This window comes from Erpetoichthys calabaricus, chromosome 4, assembly GCF_900747795.2.
Source record: "Erpetoichthys calabaricus chromosome 4, fErpCal1.3, whole genome shotgun sequence".
Lineage (NCBI taxonomy): Eukaryota > Metazoa > Chordata > Cladistia > Polypteriformes > Polypteridae > Erpetoichthys > Erpetoichthys calabaricus.
Window position 1 is genome coordinate 312,475,461 of NC_041397.2, and position 27,921 is coordinate 312,503,381.

General features: G+C 43.5%; 1 protein-coding gene across 1 annotated transcript; it reads right to left on the reverse strand.

The window, feature by feature from the left end:
* Positions 1-27,921, reverse strand: LOC114644949 (uncharacterized). Its single transcript, XM_028792922.2, has 3 exons — positions 27,861-27,921; positions 3,397-3,503; positions 1-3,272 (listed from the first exon to the last, which is right to left on the reverse strand). Exons 1-3 carry the CDS (start codon positions 27,878-27,880, stop codon positions 1-3), a joined length of 3,399 nt encoding a protein of 1,132 aa, XP_028648755.2. The 5' UTR covers positions 27,881-27,921.

Genomic DNA, 27,921 nt, shown 5'->3' on the forward strand with positions numbered 1-27,921 from the left:
CTACTCTCCTGGTAGGAGTTTTTCATTTCTACTGACTTTTTCTATTATCACTGCCTGTTCTTTCACTTCCTGCAGTGCCTTCACTCGCTCCATCCATCCCGGCTGTGCTTCTTGTTCTTCAGACTGAATGAGGAGATCAATGTACTCGGGAGTGAACAGCGGGTTTGGTCCGAGGGCGATTTCTTTAAGTCGTTTTATACACTTATGAGGCCCTTCAATGAGTTTTTGTACCTCCTGTTCCACAACATCCAGTTCATGCTGAAGCTGCTTAAGCACATGCTCAGTTGTCATCTTTTCCCCCTTTGCTTTTTCAGATTTCTTCTTTAGCTCATCATATGTCATTTTGACCTTTTTAGTTTCATAGATGAATCTGTGCTGTTGGTTGGAGTGAACATTCCACACACACCTACCAGGACAAACAGTGCAGACCCCGTCCTTCATAACAGAACATCTGATCTTATCTTTATCACCTGCACTCTTACATGGATAATGACAGGTGAAGTTGCACTTCTGACAGTTAGTGATGAACTTGCCGGTGCCTGCAATGCTCTCTCTTTTTGTCACAATTTCCTCCACTTCATACTCATAATCCTTGTTGCTCTCCATGTCAGTAATGTGCTTATTTAAAATGTCACGGGTCTGTCTAATTTCTTCAAGTTTATTCAATCCAGCTTTGATTTGAGGCTCCAATCCTTCCACTGCTGTTGCCAAGCGCCTGCGCTCTTTAAGCACCTCTTTAGTTAGCCCTAACATTGTGCTATCCATTTTCACTAAGGACATAAATAACTTCTCCATACTCTTTGTGCCCATGTCCCAAAAGATTTTGTCAAGCATTTGATCATCACTGCTATTAGTCTCATCATTATTATTAAAGAGGACTGAATTATTAAACCTGAAAAAAAGCGGGCTTCCTTTGTCATCTTTGGGGAACGGTATGTTAGACTTCATGATGGCATCCAGAACTGGTGGACGCTGTCCATCTGCAAATGTGATGAAGACCAGGATGTTATTGGCTATGTCTTTACCAAAAATGGACAAAACAAAGTCAAAGACGTATTTCTGTGTCAGTTCAGCTTCGGAGTCCTGAACAACAAAGCACACTGCATCAATGTGCTGGAAAGTATTAGTAGATGACAGATATTCAGCTATCTGGTCAATACGTTTTCTATCCTCCTGAATTCCTCTGGTGTCTCCAAAACCCGGTGTGTCGACTATTGTGAAGGAACATGGGACCTTGAAACAATCCTGGTAGTTCATTTCATAGGCAGTGACAGCAGATGTTTGGCTTTCAGCTTGACTTCTAGATGTTTCTTCATAGATTAACTTGAACCTGAAGTCATCCTCCCACTCGACACCTAAGATGTAGTTGACCATTCTGTTGATCAGGGTGGATTTTCCAGAACCTGTTGCCCCAAGGACCATAATAGTTTTTCTAGGTTTGTTGAATGTTATTTCTCCAAAGGTACATTTTCTTATCTTTTTCACAGTGTTTATGAACTCTGATTTCAAACGTAAAAGGTAAAGTTTATGATTTCCATCTTTAATCCCCTGACATTTTTGTTTTATAGCAAGTTTAGCTGCATGATGTTTGGCAGATGGTATCTTTACCTCAATCGTATTACTGGCCTGACTCACACCCACTTGACAAACAGCTCTGTGTCTGAGTTGATATGTTGAGCCTGGAAGTAACTTTGTAATTGTAACATTTTCATTTTTGTCGCTTGTGTCCACAGTCTCCCACTCTTTATCTTCAGTTCTCTTATACTCCACTCTGTACCCTTCTGAGTCAGACTTTAGGGGTCTTAATTTTAGGGTTATGGCAATTAATGTTTGGGAGTCGACCACAAGAGGCTCAGGTTTTGAGGGAATATGAAAGTCACGGTTTTTGAGCTGCCCAGACTGATACAGATAAATCGTCGCCCCAAGATAATCTGCATCAGGCTTGGAGTGGACCAGAAATCTCATTGTCTCATTGTTTTGGTTAATTTCAGCAAACTCAATGAAACTTTGGGAATGCTGTCTAAACTTTTCGATGATTAACTCTTCACTTAGCTCTGATGATTTATCTAAGGACTCTCTAGAATGGGCCTGAAGGTAGCTCTCCATTTCTGACATGTATGGCTGACACACATGGAGTGAAGTGAAAGTCAAGCAGACAATATTGTTAATGCTAGTGTTATAAAGTAATTCATCCAGGTCATTTATAACAATATTCAGATTCCTTTTTTTAATTTGATTAAAGAAACTCCTCAACATGGTGATTTCCTTTTCTCTTTTATCCAGCCATGTTGTTATGGCCCACCTCTTGAATGGTGACTCTTCCTTCTTCTTCAGGATGTCTGCCAGCTCTTCTTCACTTGCACCATGTCCTCTGATACTTGGAAAGACCCTCGCCAGATCTCTTTGGAAAATACATTTAAATAGATTAAGCATTGATTTGAACTGGTCTGTGGTTTTCCTTATTTCAGGAAAGTCATTGACGACACTGTCCTTCATGATGTCATTACACCTCATGATGTGCTCATCTATCTCCTCCAGGACCTCCTGAGATTTGGACACCAGGGCCACACTGATGTCTTGTAGAAGCTGAGCAGCCTGTGAATTGAGATGTGTCAGCGGGTACAGCCAGACCTGGATGGGCACAGCCAGCTCCCCACCATTTCCAAGTTTTGTTGGCAATTTGGCATAAATCTCCATGGCTTCCTTGAAGCTGGCAGGATTGTGATCAAGGGCAAAATCACCGTAAAACATGCAGTTAAGATGGTCAGTAGATTTCTTCTCCTCATCTGTCATTTTTAAGGCTCCTTCTTTTTTTACTGATATAAATTTTGTAATCGTTAGTGCTAATTTTCCTTCAATCTCCTGTCTCTCTTCCTCTTTAGAGCTGCTTTGATCAAATACAAAAAAAGCCTGAGCTCCGTACAGTACAGCCGTGACAACATGGGTGGCCGATTTCTGCTCAAACACTTCTGGGAACTGGACGTTCTGCCTCCCCAAGTGGCTCATGCTGAGCTGCTCCATTCTGGTGGTCGTGCTGTAGTGCAGGGTGACCCTGGACTGTCGTTTGGATGATTTGGTGTCATTGAGGTACTTAGCAGACCCAAAAACCTCAATCAAGCCACACAAGAAGCTGGCTTTAAGGGAGGCTGTCACATTTAAGATGGAGGTTTTCTCATCCAAGGAGTCAGATGTGCTGATCTTGAATTGTGTTTTCTTCTGTGGTTTAATGTTGAGGTTTTTCTTGAGGTTTTCCAAGTCCCACAGAGTGACACCTGGTGAAAAGAACAACATTTAACAGAAATAATGAGCTCAATTAAAATTGTCATTTACATCAAAGTTTGATTCCAAAATACCACTGCAGGTTTTTTTTTCTTTAATGACAGTCTTTGCTCTTACCTGTAATGAGTGAATCAGTGCGACAGTCATAGAGCATCCCCACCTGGAAGGGTCGGCCGAGAGCAGCCATCTCCAAAGGTGAGCCATCCTGAGGTGACCCTCCCTGCCTGTGAAATTAAGCACATAAATGATATGAAGTCAGTCGTTTATTACAATCATAACAATTTTATATATTCTCTTATCTTTTTTAGTCTAATGCAAGGTTGCAGTGAGGAAGAAGAGTGAAAATTAGAACATTAGAACAATTTAGACGAGAACAGGCCATTCAGCCCAACAAAGCCTGCCAGTCATGTCCACTTAAATCTTCTAAAAAATCATCAAATAGAGTTTTGAAAGTCCCTAAAGTCCTCCTCTCCACCACACTATTGGTCATTTATTCCTTGTATCTATGGTTCTCTGTATAAAGAAATACTTCCTGATGTTTGTTTGAAATTTCCATTTCACAAGTTTCCAACTGTGTCATCGTGTTCTTGATGGACTCATTTTAAAGTCACCATCTTGATCCACTGGACTGATTCCCTTCATCATTTTAAACACCTCAGTCAGGTCTCCTCTTCTTCTCCTTAAGGCTCAGCTCCTTCTGTCATTCCTCTTTGTTCATCCCCTGTAGCCCTGAATCAGCCCAGTCGCTCTTCTCTGGATATTTTCTGGTGCTGCTATGTCCTCGTTGTAGTCTGGACACCAAAACTGCACACAGGACTCCAGATGAGGCTTCACCAGTGTGTTATAAAGACTTGAGCATAACCTCCTGTGACTTGTACTCCACACATCAAGGCGCTATATAACCTGACATTCTGTTAGCCTTCTTAATGGCTTCTGAGCACTGTTGGTAAGTCGATAGCTTAGATTCCACTATGACTCCTAAATCCTTCTCATAAGGTGTTCTCTCGATTTTTCCGACTGCCCATTTTGTATTCAAACCTCACATTTTTACTTCCTATGTGTAATTCTTTACATTTACTGACATTGAATTTCATCTGACACAAATCTGGCACAAATGTGATGATATAACGGATTCCAAATTATCTGCTAATCCACCTAAACTTGGTATCACCTGCAAACTTAACCAGCTTGTTACTTATATTCCTATCTAAATCATTTATGTATAATAAACATAGTGGCGGTCCCAGCACTGCCCCCTGCTGGTCACAACTCTTAACATCACCTAATTCTGATGAGGTTCCTCACACCATCACTCTCTGCTTCCTGTGTCTGAGCCAATTCTGCACCCATTGACACACAACTGCCACTTCTTTCAGTTTGATGCCCAACCTCTCATGTGGCACCTCATCAAATACCTCATAAAATACTTTCTGAAAGTCCAGATAAATAATATCATAAGCTCCACTTTGACCATACCTTTTTGATGTGCCCTCATAGAATTCCAGCATATCAGTAAAACATGACCTCCCTCTTCTGAACCCATGCTGACTGTTCAGTTAAAGTCCTGTCCTTGCCAGGTGTTGCTCAATCTTATCCTTAATAATACATTTCATTAATTTTTCTGTGATGCCCGTTAAGCTTTCTGGCCTATAGTTACTTGGATTGGCCCTGTCACCCTTTTTATATAATGGGATGATATTTGCCATTTTCCAGTCCTTCACAATCTCTCCAGTGTGCAGTGACTTCCAAAAATATGTGTCAAGGGTTTATGTATGTACAGTAATCCCTTGCTATATCATGCTTCACTCTATCGCGGATTTTATATGTAAGCATATCTAAATATATAACGTGGATTTTTCGCTGCTTCGCTGGTTTCTGCGGACAATGGATCTTTTTACTTCTGGTACATGCTCCCTCAGTTGGTTTGCCCAGTTGATTTCATACATTCACTATTGGCGGATGGCTGAGAAGCTACACAATCAGAGCATGTAGTTAAGTTCCTGGGTGCTGATTGGCTCAGCAATTCGATTCCGCTGCGTTAACCAGGAAGTCTCATCTTGCTCATTCAGCATCAACGTGTTTTGCTATGTAAAGAGTTAACTTTTGTGCTCTTTTGTGTTTATCGTTGTGCGTAGTCAAGCCCTTCGTTATGGCTCCAAAACGATCTGCTCCTGATACTGCTTCCAGGGCCTTGCCCAGGCGTCAACGGAAGATGCTAATGATTGCCGAAAAGGTAAATGTTTTGGATATGTTGAAGGAAGGGAACAGCTACACCGCTGTAGGACGCCATTACAGCATCAATGAGTCCACGTTTTTTTTATTTAAAAAGGAGGAAAAGAATTTAAGATCTACAGTTACAGTGTCCTTTAACCAGGGCGCAAAACGAGTTGTAAGTGGACATAATAAGGCGGTAGTCCGGATGGAATCTGCTTTAGGGATTTGGATTGAAGACTGCCACAAGAACAACAACTGCGGTGCTACACAGTCACCTGAAGAGGCTCCTTTAAAAGAGCTGTAACTCACTCCCCTGTTGTGCAGTAAAATTAAACTCATCGTTATTGTACAAGTCGTTGTGTCATTGTTGGTGAGTAACCATAATTCATTTTCTACGTACAGTGCTTAGTAAATGTACGTACGTTTAGTGTCACTGTACATACATTTTACTGTATACAATTTTACTTGCATTGTACGTATTTATTGCTGGTGGCCTGTCTGTCGTAATGGCTGTAACATATGTGATATCGGAGACGCTCGATATCTTTTAAATAACATTTAGGTTTTACTGTATATAAACAGTGTGTTTACATACATAATTTCAATGAATCTTACCTAATATCTAAGAGAATACAAAGGGTTTCTGCTGTATAACTGTGCGGGAAATGTTTATAAGAGTAATATAAAATATCTAAAAATAACCATATAAACATATGGTTTTTACTTCGCGGATTTTCACCTTTCGCGGGGGGTTCTGGAATGGAACCCCTGCGATCAAGGATGGATCAATGTACTCACTAGCCTCCTATAGAACTCCAGGATTAATATTATCTGGTCCTTTAGATTTGTTTGATATCAGTCTATTTAATATGAGCAGCTCTTCTCTTTCTACAATTTCCAAATCCTTCAGTACCTCCTTAGTAGTCCCTGTTACCGCTTGGAGGTTATCCACTTCCTTACACATGAAGACCGCTAGAAAATGCAAGTGTGGATCGTCCACTATTTGTCTGACTGTATCTTTTAATTCCCCTTTACTATTTCTCACGCACTTCACCTCCTCCCTGATTGTTCTTTTACTACTAAAATACTGAAAGAAACTCTTTGGGTTGTCTTTCGCCTTAACTGCTATATTCCTCTCCAACAGTCTTTTAGCCTCCCTTCTTAATGGCTGTCCTCATGTTCTCAAATGCCTTATGATTCACATTTGATTTATTAGTCTTGTGTGCTTTAGTTATCTGTTTTTTCCTTTGCGGCTTCTTTTTTAACTCTTTATTAACCCACTGTAGAGTTTTTTTTTTTAAGTTTCCCATGTAATTCCAAATTTAGATATGTACCTCTCCTGCATTACATGTAAAACATTTTTAAACCTGTTCCACTTCTCCTCAACTGTCTCCACACTTAACAGCTTAGTGTATCCAGGTCCATCCTCTTTAGACTTTGCTTCTCGAAATTTGTCCTACCAAAGATAAACTTAACAATTTTAGTCTTTGCATCCGCACTCTTCCAAAACACTGAGAATTGTATTATTATGGTCACTTGACTGACCCTAGTGGTTCATTCACCCCTACACCCGCAATTCTGCTCTGATTATTACAAAATGCAAAATCCAGACAGGTGTCCTCCTGCATGTGTTAAAAAACAGTCACTGATTACTTCGAAAAACTGCTGCTCTTGTGCTCCGCCATTTGCAAGTATATCCCAGTTAATATTCAGATAGTTAAAGTCCCTCATGACTATAATATCCCCCTGTAAACTTGCCTTTTTTAATATTACTAAAAAGATTTGCATTGAAATTACTGTCTGCATTGGGTGGTTCATAACACACTCCTTCAATAAGGCCTTGTTCCCTAATGCTTTCCAGACTTTCCAGGTGATGTCAGGAATGAAGCTAATGGAGGTGATCTATCTATCTATCTATCTATCTATCTATCTATCTATCTATCTATCTATCTATCTATCTATCTATCTATCTATCTATCTATCTATCTATCTATCTATCTATCTATCTATCTATCTATCTATCTATCTATCTATCTATCTATCTATCTATCTATCTATCTATCTATCTATCTATCTATCTATCTATCTATCTATCTATCTATCGAGTATGCACATTCAGACATGGACAAGTTTATTGGTGCCTTTGCAGCCCATTAAAAAAGTGCCATATGCCTCCTGAAAAATGAATAAATTAAGAGCAATCGTCCATTGTATACCTGCGTGTCATTGAGTAAAGCAAAGAAAGTGTGATCAAGTATTGCTTATTCTACAAAAATCTTCTAAACTGTCCTGGACATATTTGTTGGTACCACTAGAAAAGATCCTCCTTCTTTTTCTTCTTTCAGCTGCTCCCATTAGGGGTTGCCACAGCAGATCATCTTCTTCCATATCTGTCTGTCCTCGTCATCTTGCTCTGTTACACCCATCACCTGCATGTCCTTCTCTCACCACATCCATAAACCTTCACTTAGACCTTCCTCTTCTCCTCTTCCCTGGCAGCTCTACCCTTAGCACCCTTTTCTCAGTATACCCAGCATGCATCTCTCCTGTGCACATGTCCAAACCAACACAATCTAACCTCTCTGACTTTGACTCCCAACTGTCCCACCTGAGCTGACCCTCTAATGTCCTCATTTCTAATCTTGTCCATTCTCGTCACAACCAATGTCAATCTTAGCATCTTTAACTCTGCAACCTCCAGCTCTGTCTCCTGCTTTCTGGTCAGTGCCACCGTCTCCAACCCATATAACACAGCTGGTCTCACTACTGTCCTGTAGACCTTCCCTTTCACTCTTGCTGATATCTGTCTGTCACAAATCACTCCTGACACTCTTCTCCACCCACTCCACCCTGCCTGCACTCTTCTTCACTTCTCTTCCACAATCCCCATTACTCTGTACTATTGATCCCAAGTATTTAAAATCATCCACCTCTACTCTACTCCTTGCATCCTCACCATTCCACTGACCTCCCTCTCATTCACACACATGTATTCTGTTTTGTTCCTACTGATCTTCATTCCTCCCCTCTCTGGTGCATATCTCCACCTCTCCAGGGTCTCCTCAACCTGCTCCCTACTATTGCTACAGATCACAATATCATCTGTAAACATCATTGTATTATTGTAGTATTTCCCTCTACTTACCCTTTACCTGTTTTCTCAAGGGTAAGTGTACTCGTCAAGTTTGTTATCGGGGTTGGTCTACTGTTGCACTTTAAGATGAACACACACATACGTAGCTATACCAATGCACACAGACCCTAACCACAACAGTGCCCCATGAATGACACACACACACAGCTAGTTAACCTCTAGCACTTTAAACCACACAAGTACTTTAGGAATAACACAGCCCATAACTCAGCACTTCAAGAGACTTACTTATTATCGGCACAGACAACATATGATGTCTTAATGATATCTCAGACCTACATATTACCTTTGGTCTCCAAGAATACATTTAAACATACAAAGACTCAGCACTCTTGACTATAGGCCATTTATCAGCCAAGAATACCTTCTTTACGTCCTGTTCCCTACTATTGAGTGGAGTTCTCACCCTCAGCCTTAATAAACCTCACAGCACAGAGGTAATGGCAAACCTCCGGCTGCACCAGGTGCTCAAAGAAATCTACCTTATTACTTCAATCACTCTATAGACATTAAGACAAAGCATAGAAAGTTAAAAAGCAGAATGATATTTATTACAGGAATAATAATAATACCACTGGAACTGATAGAAAAGTCTGGATATATGTTGTCTTTAGAAAAAGCTTATGAAAAAGTCACAGATGACAAGGATGAATGTCCCAGGGCGGCGTTTGATTTAGCAATCAACATTCATGAAAATGCTGTTAACTGACGATCGGATGAAAACTGGTCATATGTGTCTTTGTTTTCTTCTCTGACGTCGCTCTTCCATCGTTGCTGTTTCTCTTCTTCTGACGTTGCTTTCAAATGAGGCATATTTATTATAAAATTTTATGCCGTGGTTTCACAACACATGATTGTTGCATGCACCTGATTGGCTAGCTGTCAATATGATGGATGAATTTTGCTCAAACTCTTCAATTTATATTTTCCCAGACTGTAAACCAAATTGTTGTCCCAGATGTCCATCCATAAAGTAATCAATATCCTGAGATATCGGCTCAATCTTCCTTTCCCAGGCTGTAAAACCATTTTAGCACTATGCTGTGAACATCTGTTATAAAAGTGAGGTGTAAGGGAACAGGATATACCTTTTGGAATGGATGAATAGTAACTTTCTCAAATTAAATAAAGAGAAAACCGAAATCTTAGTGATTGGCAATAATGGATACAATGAGGGTATTAGAAATAAACTGGAAGCATTAGGATTAAAAGTCAAAACAGAGGTAAAAAGCTTAGGGGTAACTGTTGATTGTAATCTGAATTTTAAATCGCATATTAATCAGATCACTAGGACAGCATTTTTTCACTTAAGAAACATAGCAAAAGTTAGACCTCTTATATCATTGAAAAATGCTGAGAAATTAGTTCATGCGTTTGTTTTCAGTCGACTAGATTACTGTAACGCACTCCTCTCAGGACTACCCAAAAAAGAGATCAAGCGTTTGCAACTAGTGCAGAATGCAGCTGCTAGAATCCTTACCAGGAAAAGAAAATCCGAACACATTTCTTCAGTTTTGATGTCACTACACTGGTTACCTGTGTCATTCAGAATTGACTTTAAAATTCTGCTTATGGTTTATAAAGCCTTAAATAATCTCGCCCCATCTTATATATCGGAATGTCTGACATCTTATATTCCAAATCGTAACCTCAGATCCACAACTGAGTGTCTCCTTAGAATTCCAAGAGCAAAACTTAAAAGAAGTGGTGAGGCGGCCTTCTGCTGTTATGCACCTAAACTCTGGAATAGCCTGCCAGTAGGAATTCGCCAGGCTAATACAGTGGAGCACTTTAAAAAACTACTGAAAACACATTATTTTAACATGGCCTTCTCATAACTTCACTGTAATTTAATCCTGATACTCTGTATATCCAATTCATTATAATAACAATTCATTCAAAATCTGTAATAACCCCTACTCTCTCTTCTGTTTCCTTTTCCGGTGTCCTGTTGGTGGTGGCTTGTGCCACCACCATCTACCCAAAGCATCATGATGTTCCAACAATGATGGATGGATTAAAAGCCAGAAGTCTGTATGACCATCAGCATCAAGTGACTTCGTGAGAACCCTAACTACAAAGAGGACTATTTCATTTATGTTAGGTAGAATGCCCAAAGGGGACTGGGCGGTCTCGTGGCCTGGAACCCCTACAGATTTTATTTTTTTCTCCAGCTTTCTGGAGTTTTTTTTTGTTTTTTTCTGTCCCCCCGGCCATCGGACCTTACTCCTTTTCTATGTTAACTAATGTCTTATTTTAATTTCTTATTTTGTCTTTTATTTTTCTTTTCTTCATTATGTAAAGCACTTTGAGCTACTTTTTGTATGAAAATGTGCTATATAAATAAATGTTGTTGTTGTTTTTATTATAATGCCTATACAAGTGTCCTACATCTGAATTCATCTTGTTGGGATTGAGCAAAATATAATAATAAAAATATAGAGAATAATTTGTAGATTTTATACACCATAACAATCATATTCCACGGGGACTCCTGTCTAATCTCGTCTGTCAACCTGTCCATCACCATTGTAAATAAGACAGGGCTCAGAGTCGATCCCTGATGTAATCCCACATCTGTCACTCCTACTGCAGACCTCACCACAGTCACACTTCCCTCGTACATATCCTGTACAACTCTTACGTACTTCTCTGCCACTCCCGACTTCACCTCATACAATACCACAGCTCCTCATTAGGCACCCTGTCATATGCTTTCTCCAGGTCCACAAAGACGCAATGCAACTCCTTCTGGCCTTCTCTAAATTTCTCCATAAACACCCTCAGAGTAAACAAATGCCTTCCCCGTTCCCCACAACTCTAACACACTGTCCCAAAGCACAATACACTTCTTTTTTTTTTCCTCTTCTTTTTTTCACTCTTTCTCATTCACTCTACCCCGGCAAGCATTGTCCTCCTCCTCCTCCTCCCGACTCTGGCTCCCAAAGTAGTTGCTGCTGGCTCCCTTTAACACACACCCGGAAGTGCTCCATGTGCTGGTTGACGCATTTCCAGTAGCACTTCAGGGTGTGGCTGAAGAGCTGCTGTGTAGGGCTCAGCAGTGCCCATGGATCCCAACAGGGCTGCACAAAACTCCAACTCCCATGAAGCCCTGCGGGAGTCCTAGGCACTGCTGCAACCCAATGATTGCCTTCTAGTGCTCTGGGGGATGTAATGCTCTGTATAAGCTGGCTCCCCAGGTCCTCCCAGCATGGAGGCATCCAGGCCAGGCAAGGGCACTGGCTATCAGCTACAATATATACAGAGTTATCTGTATCTATAAATTCAAAGATTACAGATCAGATCAAAGTGTTATATTGAAAACTGACTGAAGCTACCATTTTTTTTACACGATCTGCTATAGGATGTAATATTTAGTCAGTCAGTCAGTCATTAATTATCCAACCTGCTATATCCGAACACAGGGTCACAGAGGTCTGCTGGAGCCAATCCCAGCCAACACAGGGTGCAAGGCAGGAACAAATCTCGGGCAGGGCGCCAGCCCACCACTGAGGTGTAATATTCATACCCCAAATTCCTACTACAGGTAAAATTCCAGTATAACGAATATCTTTACAATGAAATTTTCATTACAACGAAGTATGTTTATAGTCCCGACAGCTTCCCCATATGACACGAGTCTATAGAAATTGTGTTTCTATGAAGTACATTCAGCAGATACTTTCATTTAAACGAAGTGCACAAGAGACCTTGAAATGCCTGAATGAATCATCCACAGAGCAGTTAGGTCTGTGGCCGCAGCTCAGTTGTGCACAATGATCCCCAAACAGAAACACTGAAATTGTTTTTTCTTTCTTCGAACTTTCCTCTTACTGTGTTTTTTTCTGCCTTTTTTGTTTCCTGTGGTTTTCAGTGGTACCTTTTGGTTATTGCTCGTCAACATTTGAAAAACATCCATTGGAATTTAACTCATTGTCACCCTCCTATAGAAATGGCAGACATAGAAAAACGATTACAGTTCATATAAGAAAATAAAAACTTTAACTTTTTGCAGCTCTCAATTGCTGCAAAAAGAAAAAAGACGTTGCCAGTGAATTCGGAATTTTGCCATCGACAATGTCAACTTTCTTTAAAGACCGAGCAAAAAAAGCAGAAAAATCTCGGGTTGCAAACATATGTGAACTGAAGACGTAGAAAAAGCCGTTTTTATGTGGTTCCGTGATACTTGTTCAAGAAACATTCCTATTAATGTGGCACTCATTCAAGAAAATGTGAAGTTTGTAAACTCTCTTGGGACTTCCCACAACTGGATAACAAGCCGAAGAGCATCCTGAAATGCAATCTCCGCATCTGTACGGGGCAATAGCAGGCTCACAGATATGCTCCGCCAAAGTAAACAGAAAAGATCTCGATGGGCGATACAAGGCTAGGAGCGCGTAAATTGTAAATGCAGATAACAGGATTACTTGATCACTGACCTGCACGATCCTGCCTGACTGCTGTGTGTGTGTATAGCAGAGTGGCAGATCACGCTACAATAAATAACTGTGCCGTTCCTGTTTCAAGCTGAATAAATCTGGTTTTTACGAAAGTACTGAGACTACGCTTTGTGTTTTGGGGTGCAAGACAGGGACTTACAGCGCGACCCCGATCTTTTATGATTTGCTTCTGTGGCGCTTCACTGCAGCGCTGTGAGCCTCCTATTGCCCTGCCCCAGCAACGGACAAGCAATCTTCCACAGACACTGCAATCGCGCTTCAAGACGCACTTCAGCGTGTCGTTCCCATTGGGTGGGTCTCAAAAGAGTTCAGAAACCTCACAATATGAAGAAGAAATAATGATTCGGCTTCTGATTGATAACTGTGCTGCCCACAACATGCTTCCACATTTAGATAATGATCACGTTGAATTCCTCCCACCCAATTGCACGGCACCCTGAAAGTGTATTATCGCAAGGAAATGCTGAGAAAAATTCTCATCAGCATAACTTGTAGGCAGGAGGAAATTAAAATTAATGCGAAAGAAGCTATTGAAATGATTGCAAATGCCTGGATACAAGTTAAAGAAAGCACTATAGTAACAAATACAGAATCTCATTACAACAAAATATTTTTTAGGTCCGTGGGAGTTTGTTATAAAGGAATTTTACCTGTAATTACTTTTTTAAATTGAAAAGAATTAATTTTCCTCTAAAAGTGTGTTTAGCAATGACAATCAAGAAAATCCAAGTCAGCAGGTAAAGACTGACGTGCATATCATGTAAAAATGGCTTTTCCCCTTTGGCGTCACTCACAGCAGTGTTTGAAAGCGCCTCAGTATCCGCTCAAGTACTTTGCATTTGACCTTCATGAAATGGGTTTCCATGAACAAAACTAAGATTATCTGCATTATCTGCAATAGCCAGCATCCGATGGACTGGTATAAAGCTTGTCACCTGCCAGTGGACTCTGCAGTGGAAGAAGCTTATTCTCTTGAGTGAGGAATCACATTTCACTATCTGGTAGTCACATGGACAAACCTGGTTTGGTGGATGCCAAGAGAGCACTATATGCTGGACTGTATAGTACTTTTCTCATTTGTGTGAATGCTATTGTCAGACACAGTTCGTGTAGAGAGAAAGAAACGATATTCACTCACGGGAAGTTGTACGTTGCGTTGTCACAATGTAATTCCAAACACGGAATCAAAATTCAATGCGATACTGATGAAAAGGTAAAAGAGATTGAATGCATGGACATTGGTAATATGACAGAAGTGCGCCGTGCGAGATGCAGATCACGCACTATGGCAGCAGCAGCAGCAAGCCAGCAGCTGATTGAGCAAAGAGGAGGTAAAAAAAATTTGGATCACCGTTTAAGAGGGGGTTTCAGAGGAGCGACCGCATTTCCCCTCTCTTCACAACGCGAGTGGCTGGCACGTAGTACAGGCCTAGGGGGTAGGCAAAGCCCCCTAGCTGTATTGAAAAAACTCAACAGAAACTTCAAAAAACTTTGTTGGACAGTCATCTTATCTAAAGATCTTCACTACACATTGCTCTCCTCTCTTGCTAAATGAATCTTAGCCTGAAGAGAGTCTATTATTTTTTTACATTTAAGAAGTCTCACTTAAAGGTTTACCAATGTTGCTTCTTGTCCTAGAGTGTGTATATAAACTCAGGGAACTCCAGTTTCTGTATTACATCTCTCCTGAAGAAGGGGCCTGAGTTGCCTCGAAAGCTTGCATATTGTAATCTTTCTAGTTAGCCAATAAAAGGGGTCATTTTGCTTGCCTTCTCACTACATTCTTAATGGCTAACACGACCCTAGTACTAAAGTTTTTAAAACAAAGATATTTTGCCAGTGGAATCATTTCAACGTGTCAAGATTTTTGCCAGAATCCCATTTGTGTACAGAAGCTGCAGAACTTTGGTAATATTTTGGCAAACACAGCTACAATTTTTCGTCAGAAAACTTGCCATCTGAAGGAGTTAGGGTTAGGGATGCGTGTGATCCAGAACTCGTCAATGAAAGTAAAAGTTACTGCGAGGTAATGTGCTCTTATCTTCTGTCTCTTGTGGGAGATGGCCGGCAGTTTATCCCGGACAGCATCCCCAGGCCACTAGATGGAGCCCTCCCTGTGGCATGGGAGTGCCCCAAAGACCAGCAGGGAATTATGGACAGTGGAGTTTTTATTCCCAACCCTGCTGGACACCGTGGGGCCCACCAGAGGATGCTGCAGGGAGGCTCGAGGACAGTAGAGTGTGGCACGGTAACTGAGTGGTCGGGGGAAGGAACGATCGAGCTGGGGCAGCTGTACGGGACGGCTTCTCGGAGCGATGCGGACCTCAAGACCCCGACCCGCGTGATAAGGGAGTTGTTGCCGGTAACGAGAGGGGTGGAGGAAGTGCCAATCAACCCGGTACAGCTGAAAAGTGCTGTTACCCAGAGCGATGCGGTACTGATGACGCCGCCTCCTAGGAAACGCAGATCAACGGGTGTGCAGACAGCAAAGGGGCTCTTTTCTTACAATAGAGAGACCCAAGCTGTGCACAAGCCCCAGAATAAGCAGGAGATCCCCAAAATAAAAGGCGGGTCTCCTGACAAGTTGGAAAAGGGGACACAAAGCATAAGAGCGGCCAATAAATCCTCCTCAGCGGAGAGAGTGATGGAGCCAGAAACACTGAGGTGCTTCCAGTCTCGCAGGGGAAGAGGACCAAGGAGACCATGGCGGTGTTATGAATGCTACAGCCCGGGACATCTATGGCGAAGTTGTCCTCGGAGGACAAGGGATCAAAGAAGCTGGAGATATAACGTCCCGCCTAGGTTCTCCGGGGAGTCTAGACAACGCAGCCCTAGCCCGGGCCATGGATCCTCTTGGAGGAAGATGTTCCTCTCGGGACTGGTCGCTCCGAAGTACAATTCTTCGCTGGCGGGGGAATACTGTGGGAGATGGCTGGCTGTTTATCCCGGACAGCACCCCCAGGCCGCTAGATGGAGCCCTCCCTGTAGCATGGGAGTGCCCCAAAGACCAGCAGGGAATTATGGACAGTGGAGTTTTTATTCCCAACCCTGCTGGACACCGTGGGGCCCACCAGAGGACGCTGCAGGGAGGCTCGAGGACTTATGCACGCCCTATAACCCGGAAACACGTCATCATCATATGACCAGAAGGGACGACGTTTGTCCGGGTTGAAGAAAAGGACTTTTAATCTGACCCAGAAGTGATAAGGACTCATGGACTGCTGGGCTGGAGCCACTTCCAGGTTGGAGAGTATAAATGGGAATATGGGAAAGCCCAGACGCTGAGCTGAACTGGGAGGAAGGGTGGCAACGCGTCTGGGAGAGAAGGATTGGTTTGATTATTGATTATTGGAGAAATTATAGTATTGTATGTGTAGTGAGGAGTGTAGAGTGCTTGGTGCACATTATTATTGTAAAATAAATAATTATAGTTTTACCCGGTGTTTGGAGTGTATCCTGAGGGTTCAAGGGAGCACTAATACGCTCTACTGCTACATTCTGCATGATCGTAAATGAAAGCAAGGTCGCCGTACCTGAACTGAAGATTGAAGATTTAAGAGACTGCGATTTTATATAAGACGTCTTGGATGATCGCTTCTGCGTTTGCCTGAGTTAAGGAAGCCTGCCTGGATGTAAGGAAGCCATCTGTGTTGCTGGAGCGTCTTGACTGTGACGTGGCCTGTTGCTAGGAAGAGGCATGCATGATGGGTACTCGCCGCCGCTATAAACATTGCAATGTCCAAGCATATAGCTCAAGTAAAGTTATCTGAGTATGGATTCAAAGCCAGAGAATGTGCTTAGTGAACTTAAAAGTCATGTAACGAAATGGAAAGATCGGCTTCCCGAGCTTATAGCTGAGATCGAAAGCCTTAAAGACCCATCTGGGAATTTCACCGACATAGCGCAGCTGTTTGAAATCTTTCACGAGACGCACAGTCAGGCTGAAGAGAAATATCTATACTAAGTAACGAGAGCGCAATTAAAAAACAGAGAACGGCATTCACAGAAAACATTAAGATCTGGAATGAATTTAGTGGCGCTACTGTGGCATGGCTGAAAGATACGAAGAGACTTTTAGCAGGCTCCTCTGACGAACAGTTAGTTAATCAGTTCGGAGAGATGCAACTGCAAGATCGAAATCACACAAAAACCAGAGTCCTGCAGGCTTCTCACTTGGAGCACGATAAACGTGTCTCGTCATCCCAACTAAGCACAGCAGCAACACCACCCCCTGCGACAGTTGTACAGGGTGGTCCAGATCTAATTATGCAATTATGCAATTTTCATTACGCTATAACTTCCATCCATCCATCCATCCTCTTCCGCTTATCCGAGGTCGGGTCGCGGGGGCAGCAGCTTGAGCAGAGATGCCCAGACTTCCCTCTCCCCGGCCACTTCTTCTAGCTCTTCCGGGAGGATCCCAAGGCGTTCCCAGGCCAGCTGAGAGACATAGTCCCTCCAGCGTGTCCTGGGTTTTCCCCGGGGCCTCCTCCCGGTTGGACGTGCCTGGAACACCTCACCATGGAGGCGTCCAGGAGGCATCCTGATCAGATGCCCGAGCCACCTCATCTGACTCCTCTCGATGCGGAGGAGCAGCGGCTCTACTCTGAGCCCCTCCTGGATGACTGAGCTTCTCACCCTATCTTTAAGGGAGAGCCCAGACACCCTGCGGAGGAAACTCATTTCAGCCGCTTGTATTTGCGATCTCGTTCTTTCGGTCACTACCCATAGCTCATGACCATAGGTGAGGGTAGCAACATAGATCGACTGGTAAATTGACAGCTTTGCCTTATGGCTCACCTACTTTTTCACCACAACAGACCGATGCAGAGCCCGCATCACTATGGATGCCGCACCGAACCACCTGTCGATCCATTCTTCCCTCACTCATGAACAAGATCCGAGATACTTGAACTCCTCCACTTGGGGCAGGATCTCGCTACCAACCCTGAGAGGGCACTCCACCCTTTACCGGCTGAGGACCATGGTCTCGGATTTGGAGGTGCTGATTCCCATCCCAGCCGCTTCACACTCAGCTGCGAACCGATCCAGAGAGAGCTGAAGATCACGGCCTGATGAAGCAAACAGGACAACATCATCTGCAAAAAGCTATACGCTATAACTTATTAAGCTTATTACATAGAGAATTCACAAAAAATTTTTTTTTATTGCCGATAGATGGCAGCACCTGCCCTGCATTCGTTTATTGCAAGATATTTCGAACAATTCTTTTGTCTTGCACTGTTTTCTTGCAGTGCATTAAAAGTTGCATAGTTAGATCTGCACCACCCTATAGCTGAACAATTGGCACTCGAAAGAATATGCTCCAAGAGCTTGAAGTTAAGGTAGAAATGCAGGAACAATCTACAACTAGCGCAAGGGCCAACACTCGGAGTCCTAGACATGATATATTGGACGCACTCATGTAGAATCAAGAAACAGTTGCCAAAGTTACTAAGATGTTAGCTCAGGAGTGGGGGAAACAAGATTAACCCCTAACCCCCCCCCCCCCCCCCCCCCCCCCCCGCCAGTGCCGCGTACAGAAGTACTAATAAAAACGAAAGAGATAAACTGCACTTTCGAGAGCAGAGCTCGTTCAAACCTGTCTCGGACTTAGGCTAGAAGCAGGTTATCAAAAGGCAGGACAACTGCTCAAAACCCACTGTGGAGATAGTAGGCAGATCTGTAGAGCACACATTAAAAAGATTATGAACTGGCCTCAGATCAAATCAGCAGAAGACGGAGGAGCATTGGTAGATTTGGCTCTTTTACTCGGTCGCTGTAAGAATGCAGCACCTACTTCAGGAGGAAATCGGAATTAATTCGATATTGGTGAAAACCTGAGTATTGTCATCTTCAAGCTTCCGTATGAACTGAAGCATAAGTGAACATCAAGAGCTTGCAGTACTGAAAGAAAGGAAGGAAGAGACATAAACATTGATGATTTAATAGGTGTTTTGCATGCACAAGCTGTGACAGATGTCCAGGGATGTGCCCCACCGGGACGCAGGAAGAAGGGAAGGACCGGAAAAAGGGCAGTATCTTCCCTGGACCACAAGGGGCGACCTCCCTGGATTACATGGGGGCTGCAGAGCTTGGGAGCTCAACCCTATGGACGGATGTGGCCACCACCAGGAAGTGCTGCCAGAAGAGGAGCTGAACTCGCCTGCAGCACTTCCGCCTCGCCCGGAAGTGCTGCCGGATGTTAATTAGGGAGTGTTGTATCCAGACACAAAAACTTGTCACACACTGGTTTTGCCAAACATTTTTTGTCTTTATTGTTAAACCTTCCCTTTCCCACAAACCCCAGTTCACCACACCCCGTTTATTCCCATCGTGCCCCTTGTCTTTTATGAAATCAACTTTATACAAACTCTTAAAGAAACACAGGGTTCAATTCCGGACATAACATTTTCCCCCCTTTCCCCCTTAACCTTCTGTTACATAGTCACTGAGCCAATGCGGGGGAACCCGTGCTCTTTGGGGTCGATGATAACTTTGTGAAGAAGCAGGAAGGGTCTGGGAAGACAACCCCAAAGATGTAGCTTCTGTTGGGGGGCACTGCCAAGTGAGGACTGAAGTCTCCGAAAGTGTAGTGCTAGCTGAAGAAGGTGGTGGCACTGCACACAGACGATTAGCATGCCAACGTGACCCATCTGTCAGCTGGAAAGTGGCAGGGCCCAGTTGCCTTAGAATTTGAATGGGATCTGACCAGTAAGACTGTAACTTGTTCTTGCGATTTGCATGCTTTACCCTTACCCAATCTGAAACAGGCAGTCTGGGTGCCTTTGCATGTTTGGCCCTGTTATAATTACGTTTCATTTGATACTGTGACTGTAATACCTTTTGAGCTGCTTTTGTGGGCATCTGTGCCCCATAACCAGGTTTGGATTTTGGCGCTAGTCGCGTTAAAGGCAATTTTAGTTGCTGACCTATCATTAAAGAAGAAGGGGAGACACCTGTAGTAGCATGCAGTGAAGCTTGTATGTGCAGCAGAGTTAGGTGGAGAGCGTCATCAAAAATCCTTCCTTCCATTAAGTATGCTCTGATGCCCTCTTTCAACCTACGGTTCAGGCGCTCCACCCCACCATTAGCTTCAGGGTGATACACTGCTGTTTTGATGTGTTTAATACCATTGTCTTTGAGAAAAGAAGTAAACACTGATGAGGAAAACTGGGGTCCATTGTCTGTTGTAATAACACTTGGCAAACCCCACTGACTGAATAGGTGGCTTAGGGAGCGTATGATAGAGTGTGTTGTGGTGGAGCTCAGCATGATGGCCTCAGGCCATTTTGAATACAAGTCATGCACAACCAAAGGTACCTTGCATGAGCCGGAGCCCCATGGAGTTCCCCACAAATATCTATTTCTAAGTGTTCCCAATGGGATTCTGGCCATGCCACAGGTCTCCAAGGAGCTGGTGTGGGTCTCAGTGTCTTGCCACTCACTAAGCAAGCTCAGCAGTCTTTCACCAGCAGTTCCACATCACGGTCAATATTTGGCCACCAGACCGTGTCCCTGCAACGTTGTTTTACTTTCACAATTCCCAAATGACCCTCGTGGGCCATGTTGAGTACTCTTGCCCGGAGAGATTCAGGGATTAAGGTTCGGTGACCCCTTGCTACACATACCTCGTCCCAACAAGAAAGTTCATCTTGCACCTGGAAAAAAGGAAGTAGTGCTGGCTCCACAACTTTTGGCCATCCTTCCACAATATATTTTCGTATCAGACAGAGTAATTCATCCTCACAGGAGGCCTGACGTAGTTCCGCCATGACCACTGTGCCCTTAAGTGCTTCCTGCAGCATGTGAACCCAGGCACTCTCATCCTCTGTGACCACAGCCACAGGCAGGGATAAGGAAACAACAACAACATTTATTTATATAGCACATTCTCATACAGAAAAGTAGCTCAAAGTGCTTTACATGATGAAGAAAAGAAAAATAAAAGACAAAGTAAGAAATTAAAATAAGACAATACTAGTTAACATAGAATAAGAGTAAGGTGCGATGGCCAGGGAGGAGAGAATAATTATATTTATAATCTTAGAGAAACAGCCCTAGAAAGTAAACCAGCAACTGTATTTTCATAGCCAGGTGTGAACTGTAGTTTAAAGTTATACTGGTTTAACCGATCTGCTCACCGGAGGAGTCGGAGTGGCTTATTTTTTTCTCCAGCCTTCTGGAGTTTTTTTTTGTTTTTTCTGTCCACCCTGGCCATCGGACCTTACTCCTTTCTATGTTAATTAATGTTGTCTTATTTTAATTTCTTATTTTGTCTTTTATTTTTCTTCTCTCCATTATGTAAAGCACTTTGAGCTACTTTTTGTATGAAAATGTGCTATATAAATAAATGTTGTTGTTGTTGTTGTGACCTGAACCCCCCTTGACCAGAAGAGTGGATAATGCCTGGTGGTCAGTGCGCAAGGTAAAATGCCGGCCATAAAGATAAATATGCCAAAGTTCACAGGCCCACAAGCAAGCCAGCGCTTCTCTCTCTCCCACAGAGTACTTCTGTTCAGCTTCTGTGAGGGCACGGGAGGCAAAAGCAACTGGGCGCTCCGCGCCATCAACTATCTGGGATAGAACAGCACCCAATGCCACAGCTGAGGCATCACATGTGACCAGAGTGGGGGCAGCTAGGCTGAAATGAGCTAGTGTCGGTGGCCATGTGAGCTGTTGTTTGATGTCATGAATTGCCTGTGTACAAGCATAAGTCCAAACCCAGGTAGCATCCTTTTTCAAAAGGGCCCTCAACGGTGCTGTTGTGTCAGCATAATGTGGTAGAAAACGAAGGTAGTAATTTGCCATACCCAAAAATGAAGCCAACTCAGTAGTTGATTTAGGCTCTGGCAAGGCTACTATAGCATCCACATTAGACAGCAAGGGCTGAATGCCATTTCGCGTAAGTTTGTGCCCCACAAAGTCAATTTCTGGAGCGCTAAAAATACACTTTTCAACATTTAAGGTGGCCTGACTTTGCTCCAGTCGGTGCAGTACCTGCTGCAAACGAATATCATGTTGTTCTTGTGTGGGGCTATGTACCACAATGTCATCTAGATATATCGACACACCAGAAATGTGTGCCAGAAGTAGTGACATGATCTTTTGGAAACAGCTTGGAGCAGAGCTTAATCCAAAAGCCATCCGTGTGAACCTGAAAACCCCCAAGTGAGAAACAAAAGCAGTCAAATCCCGGCTAGTAGCATGTAATGGCACCTGTAAATAACCCTGTACCAGGTCCAATTTAGTGAAAACGGCTGAGCCCTGAAACTGTGTTGTGAGCTCCTCTGTTGTAGGCAATGGATATTTATCAGGAATTATGGCTTTATTAACTTCCCTCAAATCCACACACAAACGAATTTTGCCATCCTTTTTCCGCGCCATAACAAGATTTGATATCCAAGGTGAAGCATCAACTGGCTCGATGAGGCCAGCCTCCTGCAACCTTTCTAGCTCCGCAGAGACCTCCTCACATAGTGCCAGCGGAATCCGACGAAGGGGCTGAATCACTGGGGCCATGTCTGGGTTAATCGTTGGCTTGTGGACAAAGCCAGTGATGCGCCAAGACCTGTGAATAAGGCTGGAAACCTCTGTAGCCAGGAGTCCACAACTTGCAAAATTAGGCAACCCTCAAAGTCTGATACTGTAAAGCTTAAAGCAAAGAAAAGATCAAGCCCCATGATGTTAGCTCCACCTGTTGTGATGTGGAAAGACACTGCTGAAGTGGTTCTATCTTTGTAACTCACAGTGAAAATAACTGTACCCAGGACATTTATAGAAGACTGATCATAGCTAGTGAGTTGTACAGCTGCAGGTTTAACAGGCACATGAGGAAAAAAAAAACAGTCAAACGTGGTTTTATTTAAAAGAGACACTCCAGCACCAGTATCTAGTAGAAGTGGGATTTCCACACCACCTTCCACGCAGATGCAGTGTTTTAAGAATGGTGTGTCCCGCTGCATCCAATTTATAGGTTCTGGTGAGTGCGCACTAGTGATGGGAACTCCGGCTCTTTTCAAAGCTTCGGCTCTTTTGGATCGGCTCCCTTTAAAGAGCCGGCTCTTACGGCTCCCGAATGGCTCTTCGTTTAGTATCACTTGGATGCTTATATTTTAGCCTAATTAAGCAATTATGGATGGTTTGTGTATAAGCAATTTCTTATTCATTGTTTTCAGACATTACGTATTTTATGTATTTTTTTCATTACAAAAAATACAGTTACTATTGTTTAACATTTTAATAAAAGCTTTAAATGAACAACTTAACACAAAACCACAGCAAACACAGAAAACAAATTAAATAAAGGCCAAACTCAACAACAACAACACAACACTATGACTCTTTGAATAAAAGTTTTTAGGCCAGGTTGGCATTCAGAAATGCCAGATGCCTCAGCTTAGATGGGCTGATGCGATTTCTCCTCTCCGTGATTATTTGTTCTGTTTTTGAGAAGACTCTTTCTGAGGGGACCGATGTAGCGACAATGCAAAGTCTTCCTACCATTACCTTAACCAGGCGTGGGTAGACTGCAGCCTTGGCCTCCCACCAGCTCAGTGGGTCTTCAGCTCTTTGGATGATGGGCTCCTCAAGATAGGACCTCAACTCCAGCATAGCATCAGCTGTGGGATTTCTCCTTGCAGTGTCTCCTGTTGCTCTTTCGTCAAAGAGCCTCCACACAGCAGAAGCTTGTGGTTCCTGTGAACGCGCCCCTGCTCCAATTTCTTCCTCTTGGCCCTCTGATGGAGGAGCAGACAGGCTGCTGGGGTTGCATCTTGCTGCTGCTGCTGCACTTATTCTATGAAATGCCTCATCCACAGCTCTGTTGTCATTAAATGCTACCTTTTTTCCAGAGCAGTGGTTTCTGAAAGCACAGTGTTGTACTCCATCCTCAGATGTATAGTTATGGAATACTTGTTTGGGACAAAGTTTTTCTGCTAGGGAGAACATACATGGGGTTTAAGGCCTGTACAAAAGTTGTAAATCCTCTGTCCTCCACAATGGAAAATGGTTGAAAGTCGCTAGCTATCATTTTAGCCAGCTCCTCATCGACACTTATTTGTTTGGCGTCATTTGTTTTGGAATAAATGTGCTTATTTTGGTTTGAACTGAAGACCATGTTATACCTGCAGTTTTCGGTAAGACAGTGGATGCTGCAGCAGAAGTACTTGGCTCTTTTCCAGGGTCAGTGGATGGCAGGAGAGAGGGCACGCTCTCCTCCAGTTGCACGAATGGGTGGGTGGTTCTTATATATCTGTGCAGGTTTGTTGTTGACCCTGCTCTAACGGATATTTTCATATTACAAATTCTGCACTTAGCTTTACAGTCTCCAATATCACTGAAATGCAGCCAGATGCTGCTTCTTTTTCGTTTTTCACTCATTTCTTCACGATGCGCTTGCATTTAAATCTGGCTCCTCGTCTGTCGCAGCGACAGGTACACAGAGCGTACCTGGCCTGTACCAACACTCGCTGTCTTTGGAGCGTCTGCCCCCCTTCCTTCTTTCACATAATGGTACGATCCTAGTCCGATGTGTTGTTCGTGAACGAGCCGGCATTATGAGCCAATGTTCTGTGTGCCCATATAAGTAAAGCCCCGCCCCTGCCAAATGGATTTTCAGCAGAGCTGAGCAGGAGCCGCTCAAGCTTCGGCTCTGCTCGACGGGCATCGGCTCCTCTCGTTCGCGTCAAAGCATCGGCTCTTAGAGCTGGCTCGTTCGCGAACGACACATCACTAGTGCGCACGCCGATGCTCCAGTGCAGGCTCACGTGCAGTAACTGGTGAGAGTGCTGACCGGCACCAGCGTGCGAAATGATTAAGCTTGTTACAGCGGCGGCATCGTTGGCCTTGTGCAGGGCATGTGTCTGTCCTCCTATTATGCTGATTTGACCCACAGTTTGAACAACGTTGCAATGTAATCGCAGCTGTGACTTTGTGCACAGGGATTTGAATTGAAGTCTCCGCGTGCGCTCCTTGTAACTTTTGCGCATCCGCGACAGCGGTTTCTGTCTGTTTTCCTAGTGACACTGTTTCCTCTAGTGTGAGGTCATCGGGTTCAAGCAGTAATCTAGCGCGAAGTTGATTGCAATTGGTTTTCTCTATGATTTGATCGCGGATCATTTCGTTTTGCAGGGTTCCAATATTACAATTCCGCGCTAGTTCATGTAAAGCAGAAACGTACTGAGTTATCGATTCACCCGGCTGCTGTGCTCGTTGACGAAAATGAAAACAATGCATAAGGACACTGCGACCAGAGCTGAAATATGCCGCTAATGCTGCCTTTGCTGCTGCATACGTAGGTGCGTCCGGTTGCAACGTGGAGAAAATGCGCTGTCCCTCTACAGCCAAACAGTGCAACAACAAAGCCCTCTTCCTAGCATCCGCCATATCCTGAACATCAAGGGCTACCAAATATAGTTCGAACGACTCAATCCATCTCTGCCAGGGCACCGGAGGCTCTCCTGGGATGGTTAGGAACGGGTTAGGAGGTGGTAACGTGAACTCAGCCACCCTCGTCTGCCAATATGTTGCATCCAGACACAAAAACTTGTCACACGCCGGTTTTGCCAAACGTTTTTTGTCTTTATTGTTAAACCTTCCCTTTCCCACAAACCCCAGTTCACCACACCCAGTTTATTCCCATCGTGCCCCTTGTCTTTTATGAAATCAACTTTATACAAACTCATAAAGAAACACAGGGTTCAATTCCGGACATAACAGGGAGCACCTGGAGCACTTCTGGGTGCTGTATAAAAGAGGCCGCCTCACTCCACTCGGAAGCTGGAGTTGGATGGAAGTGGACAGAGCTTGGAAGAGAAGAGAGGAGTGGAGGTGACAAACAGACAGACAGACAGACAGACAGAGAGAGAGAGAGAGAAGGAAAGAAGTCTGAAGGACTGATTGATGGTGACTGGTCCACTGTATTCGTGTGTGGTGCAATAAACGTGTGTGTTAAGGACATTCTGTGTCTGCCTGTTTGTGTCTGGGTCCGAATATTTCCACAAAGCTCAGAGTGCCTTTCATTCAGTAGTCACACCTACATAAAGAAAAGGGAGAGGGCAGCCAAAGGAAAGTTTCCCCTGAATTGTGGTCAGAAAAATGGGAGTACTTTTGCTACCAGCATCACCAAAGCTGCTGAAGGAGGCTCTCTCAGACAACCCTGAGTGTTTCCCATTCTGCTTTGCGCGTACGGCAACATTGATGCGCTGGGACAGGGAAGCCTAGACATCTATTTTGGTCCCATTTTTAACTGGAGAAGCCCTCCAAGCCATACGGAATCTCCCTCCCAAAAGGCTTGATGATTATGACAGCCTGAAGCAACAGATCCTCATCCGTGGCGCAAGTTTCGGCTGTGGCATAATGATCCAGATCTCCCTGTTCAAGAACAGATCCAGGGCTTAGTGGACATAATTCAAAGCTGCATCTGCGGAGACCCTTTTGAGCACATTGTGGAGAAGCTCGCTATTGATGTAGTTCTGTTGGGGATAGACGAGAACTACGTAACAACGTCCACTCGCTGCTGGTTCTGACTCGCAGACTAGAGGGTGCACAAGTCACGTGGAAACAACGGGGCTACTCAGACTTGACCCCGATTTCGATCCAGCCAGCACAGACCTTAGGGTTGCCAGCACTACAGGTGGAAGACACCAGAGTGTGAACACCATAGTGTGGACTAAATGCAGCTGCTTTCGTGGTGATCAACTGGGACATCTGCCTAGGGAGTGTCACTTCCCACCTACACAAACAATGGCTATCGGTCTGGCCCAGGCATGTGGCTTGCAAGTTTCCCCCAAGATGTTAAAAGAGGACAATTTTAAGGTCTCTATTACGTTGGCCAGACGGGAATTCTCTGCACTGTTGGACTCTGGTAGCGACCACTGTGTAGTCCGCTGTGACTTACTCCAACAGACTCCTTATAAGACAGCAGACAAGTACTGAGACTCAGCCTAGCGTTTTGGGGTGCAAGACAGGGACTCACACATCTCAAAATAATAATCAATACTTTACCTTTATAAGCTTTAAAATAGTTTTAGCTGTCCAAGGCACTGCCTGCTTTGTGTGCTTAAAAGTTTCAAGCTGAAATTGACAAAATGCAACTGCTGATGACCTTTTAAGTCACTCTGGCCATTAGCAAAGCAGGCACTGCCATATCTATGTTCCCATCCCTCACGACCCTCTCGGTGTCCGTGAACTCCCATGTGTTTAGTGGCTCATTTTAAAGCATTAAGAGACCCTATTTGTATACTATTGAGCCATTTATTAACATTTGTTCCCAAGCCTGACTGACACTGAGAAAGAAAGAAAGAATTGAAGCAAGAAAATGGAAAGTAAAAGTAGATGGAGAACACCTACAGCAAGTACTAAGGTGAAGAGTTTAAAGGAACATTTTAAGAGCAAGCAACTACAAGGATTGCTTTACTTACTGATTAAAGTTATAAAAATATTTTCAGGTAAGAATTCACCTGGTTTTGGAGAATTTAACAGTGAAGTGCAAGATTGTTATCAATTCTGGTTACTAATTAATTGCACTTAAACAAAAGGAGAAGCTGAATTTTGAATACACAAGGAGTTTAAAAACTGAGGCTTTTAATTCCAATAGGAAATTTTAGCTTAGAAAATGAAATCCTTGAACACTAACACATACAGCAAATACAGCATAATCAAATCAAAAGCAGAATTGTGCTGTTAAATTCAATTATCATCTCTGTACACAAATGTTAGACAATGAAGAGATCAAATATAATTTCTCTTACTTGCTTGCTGTTTTCTTCATTCTGATTCTGAGCGCTTCAAGGTTTGTGAATCTTAACTGGA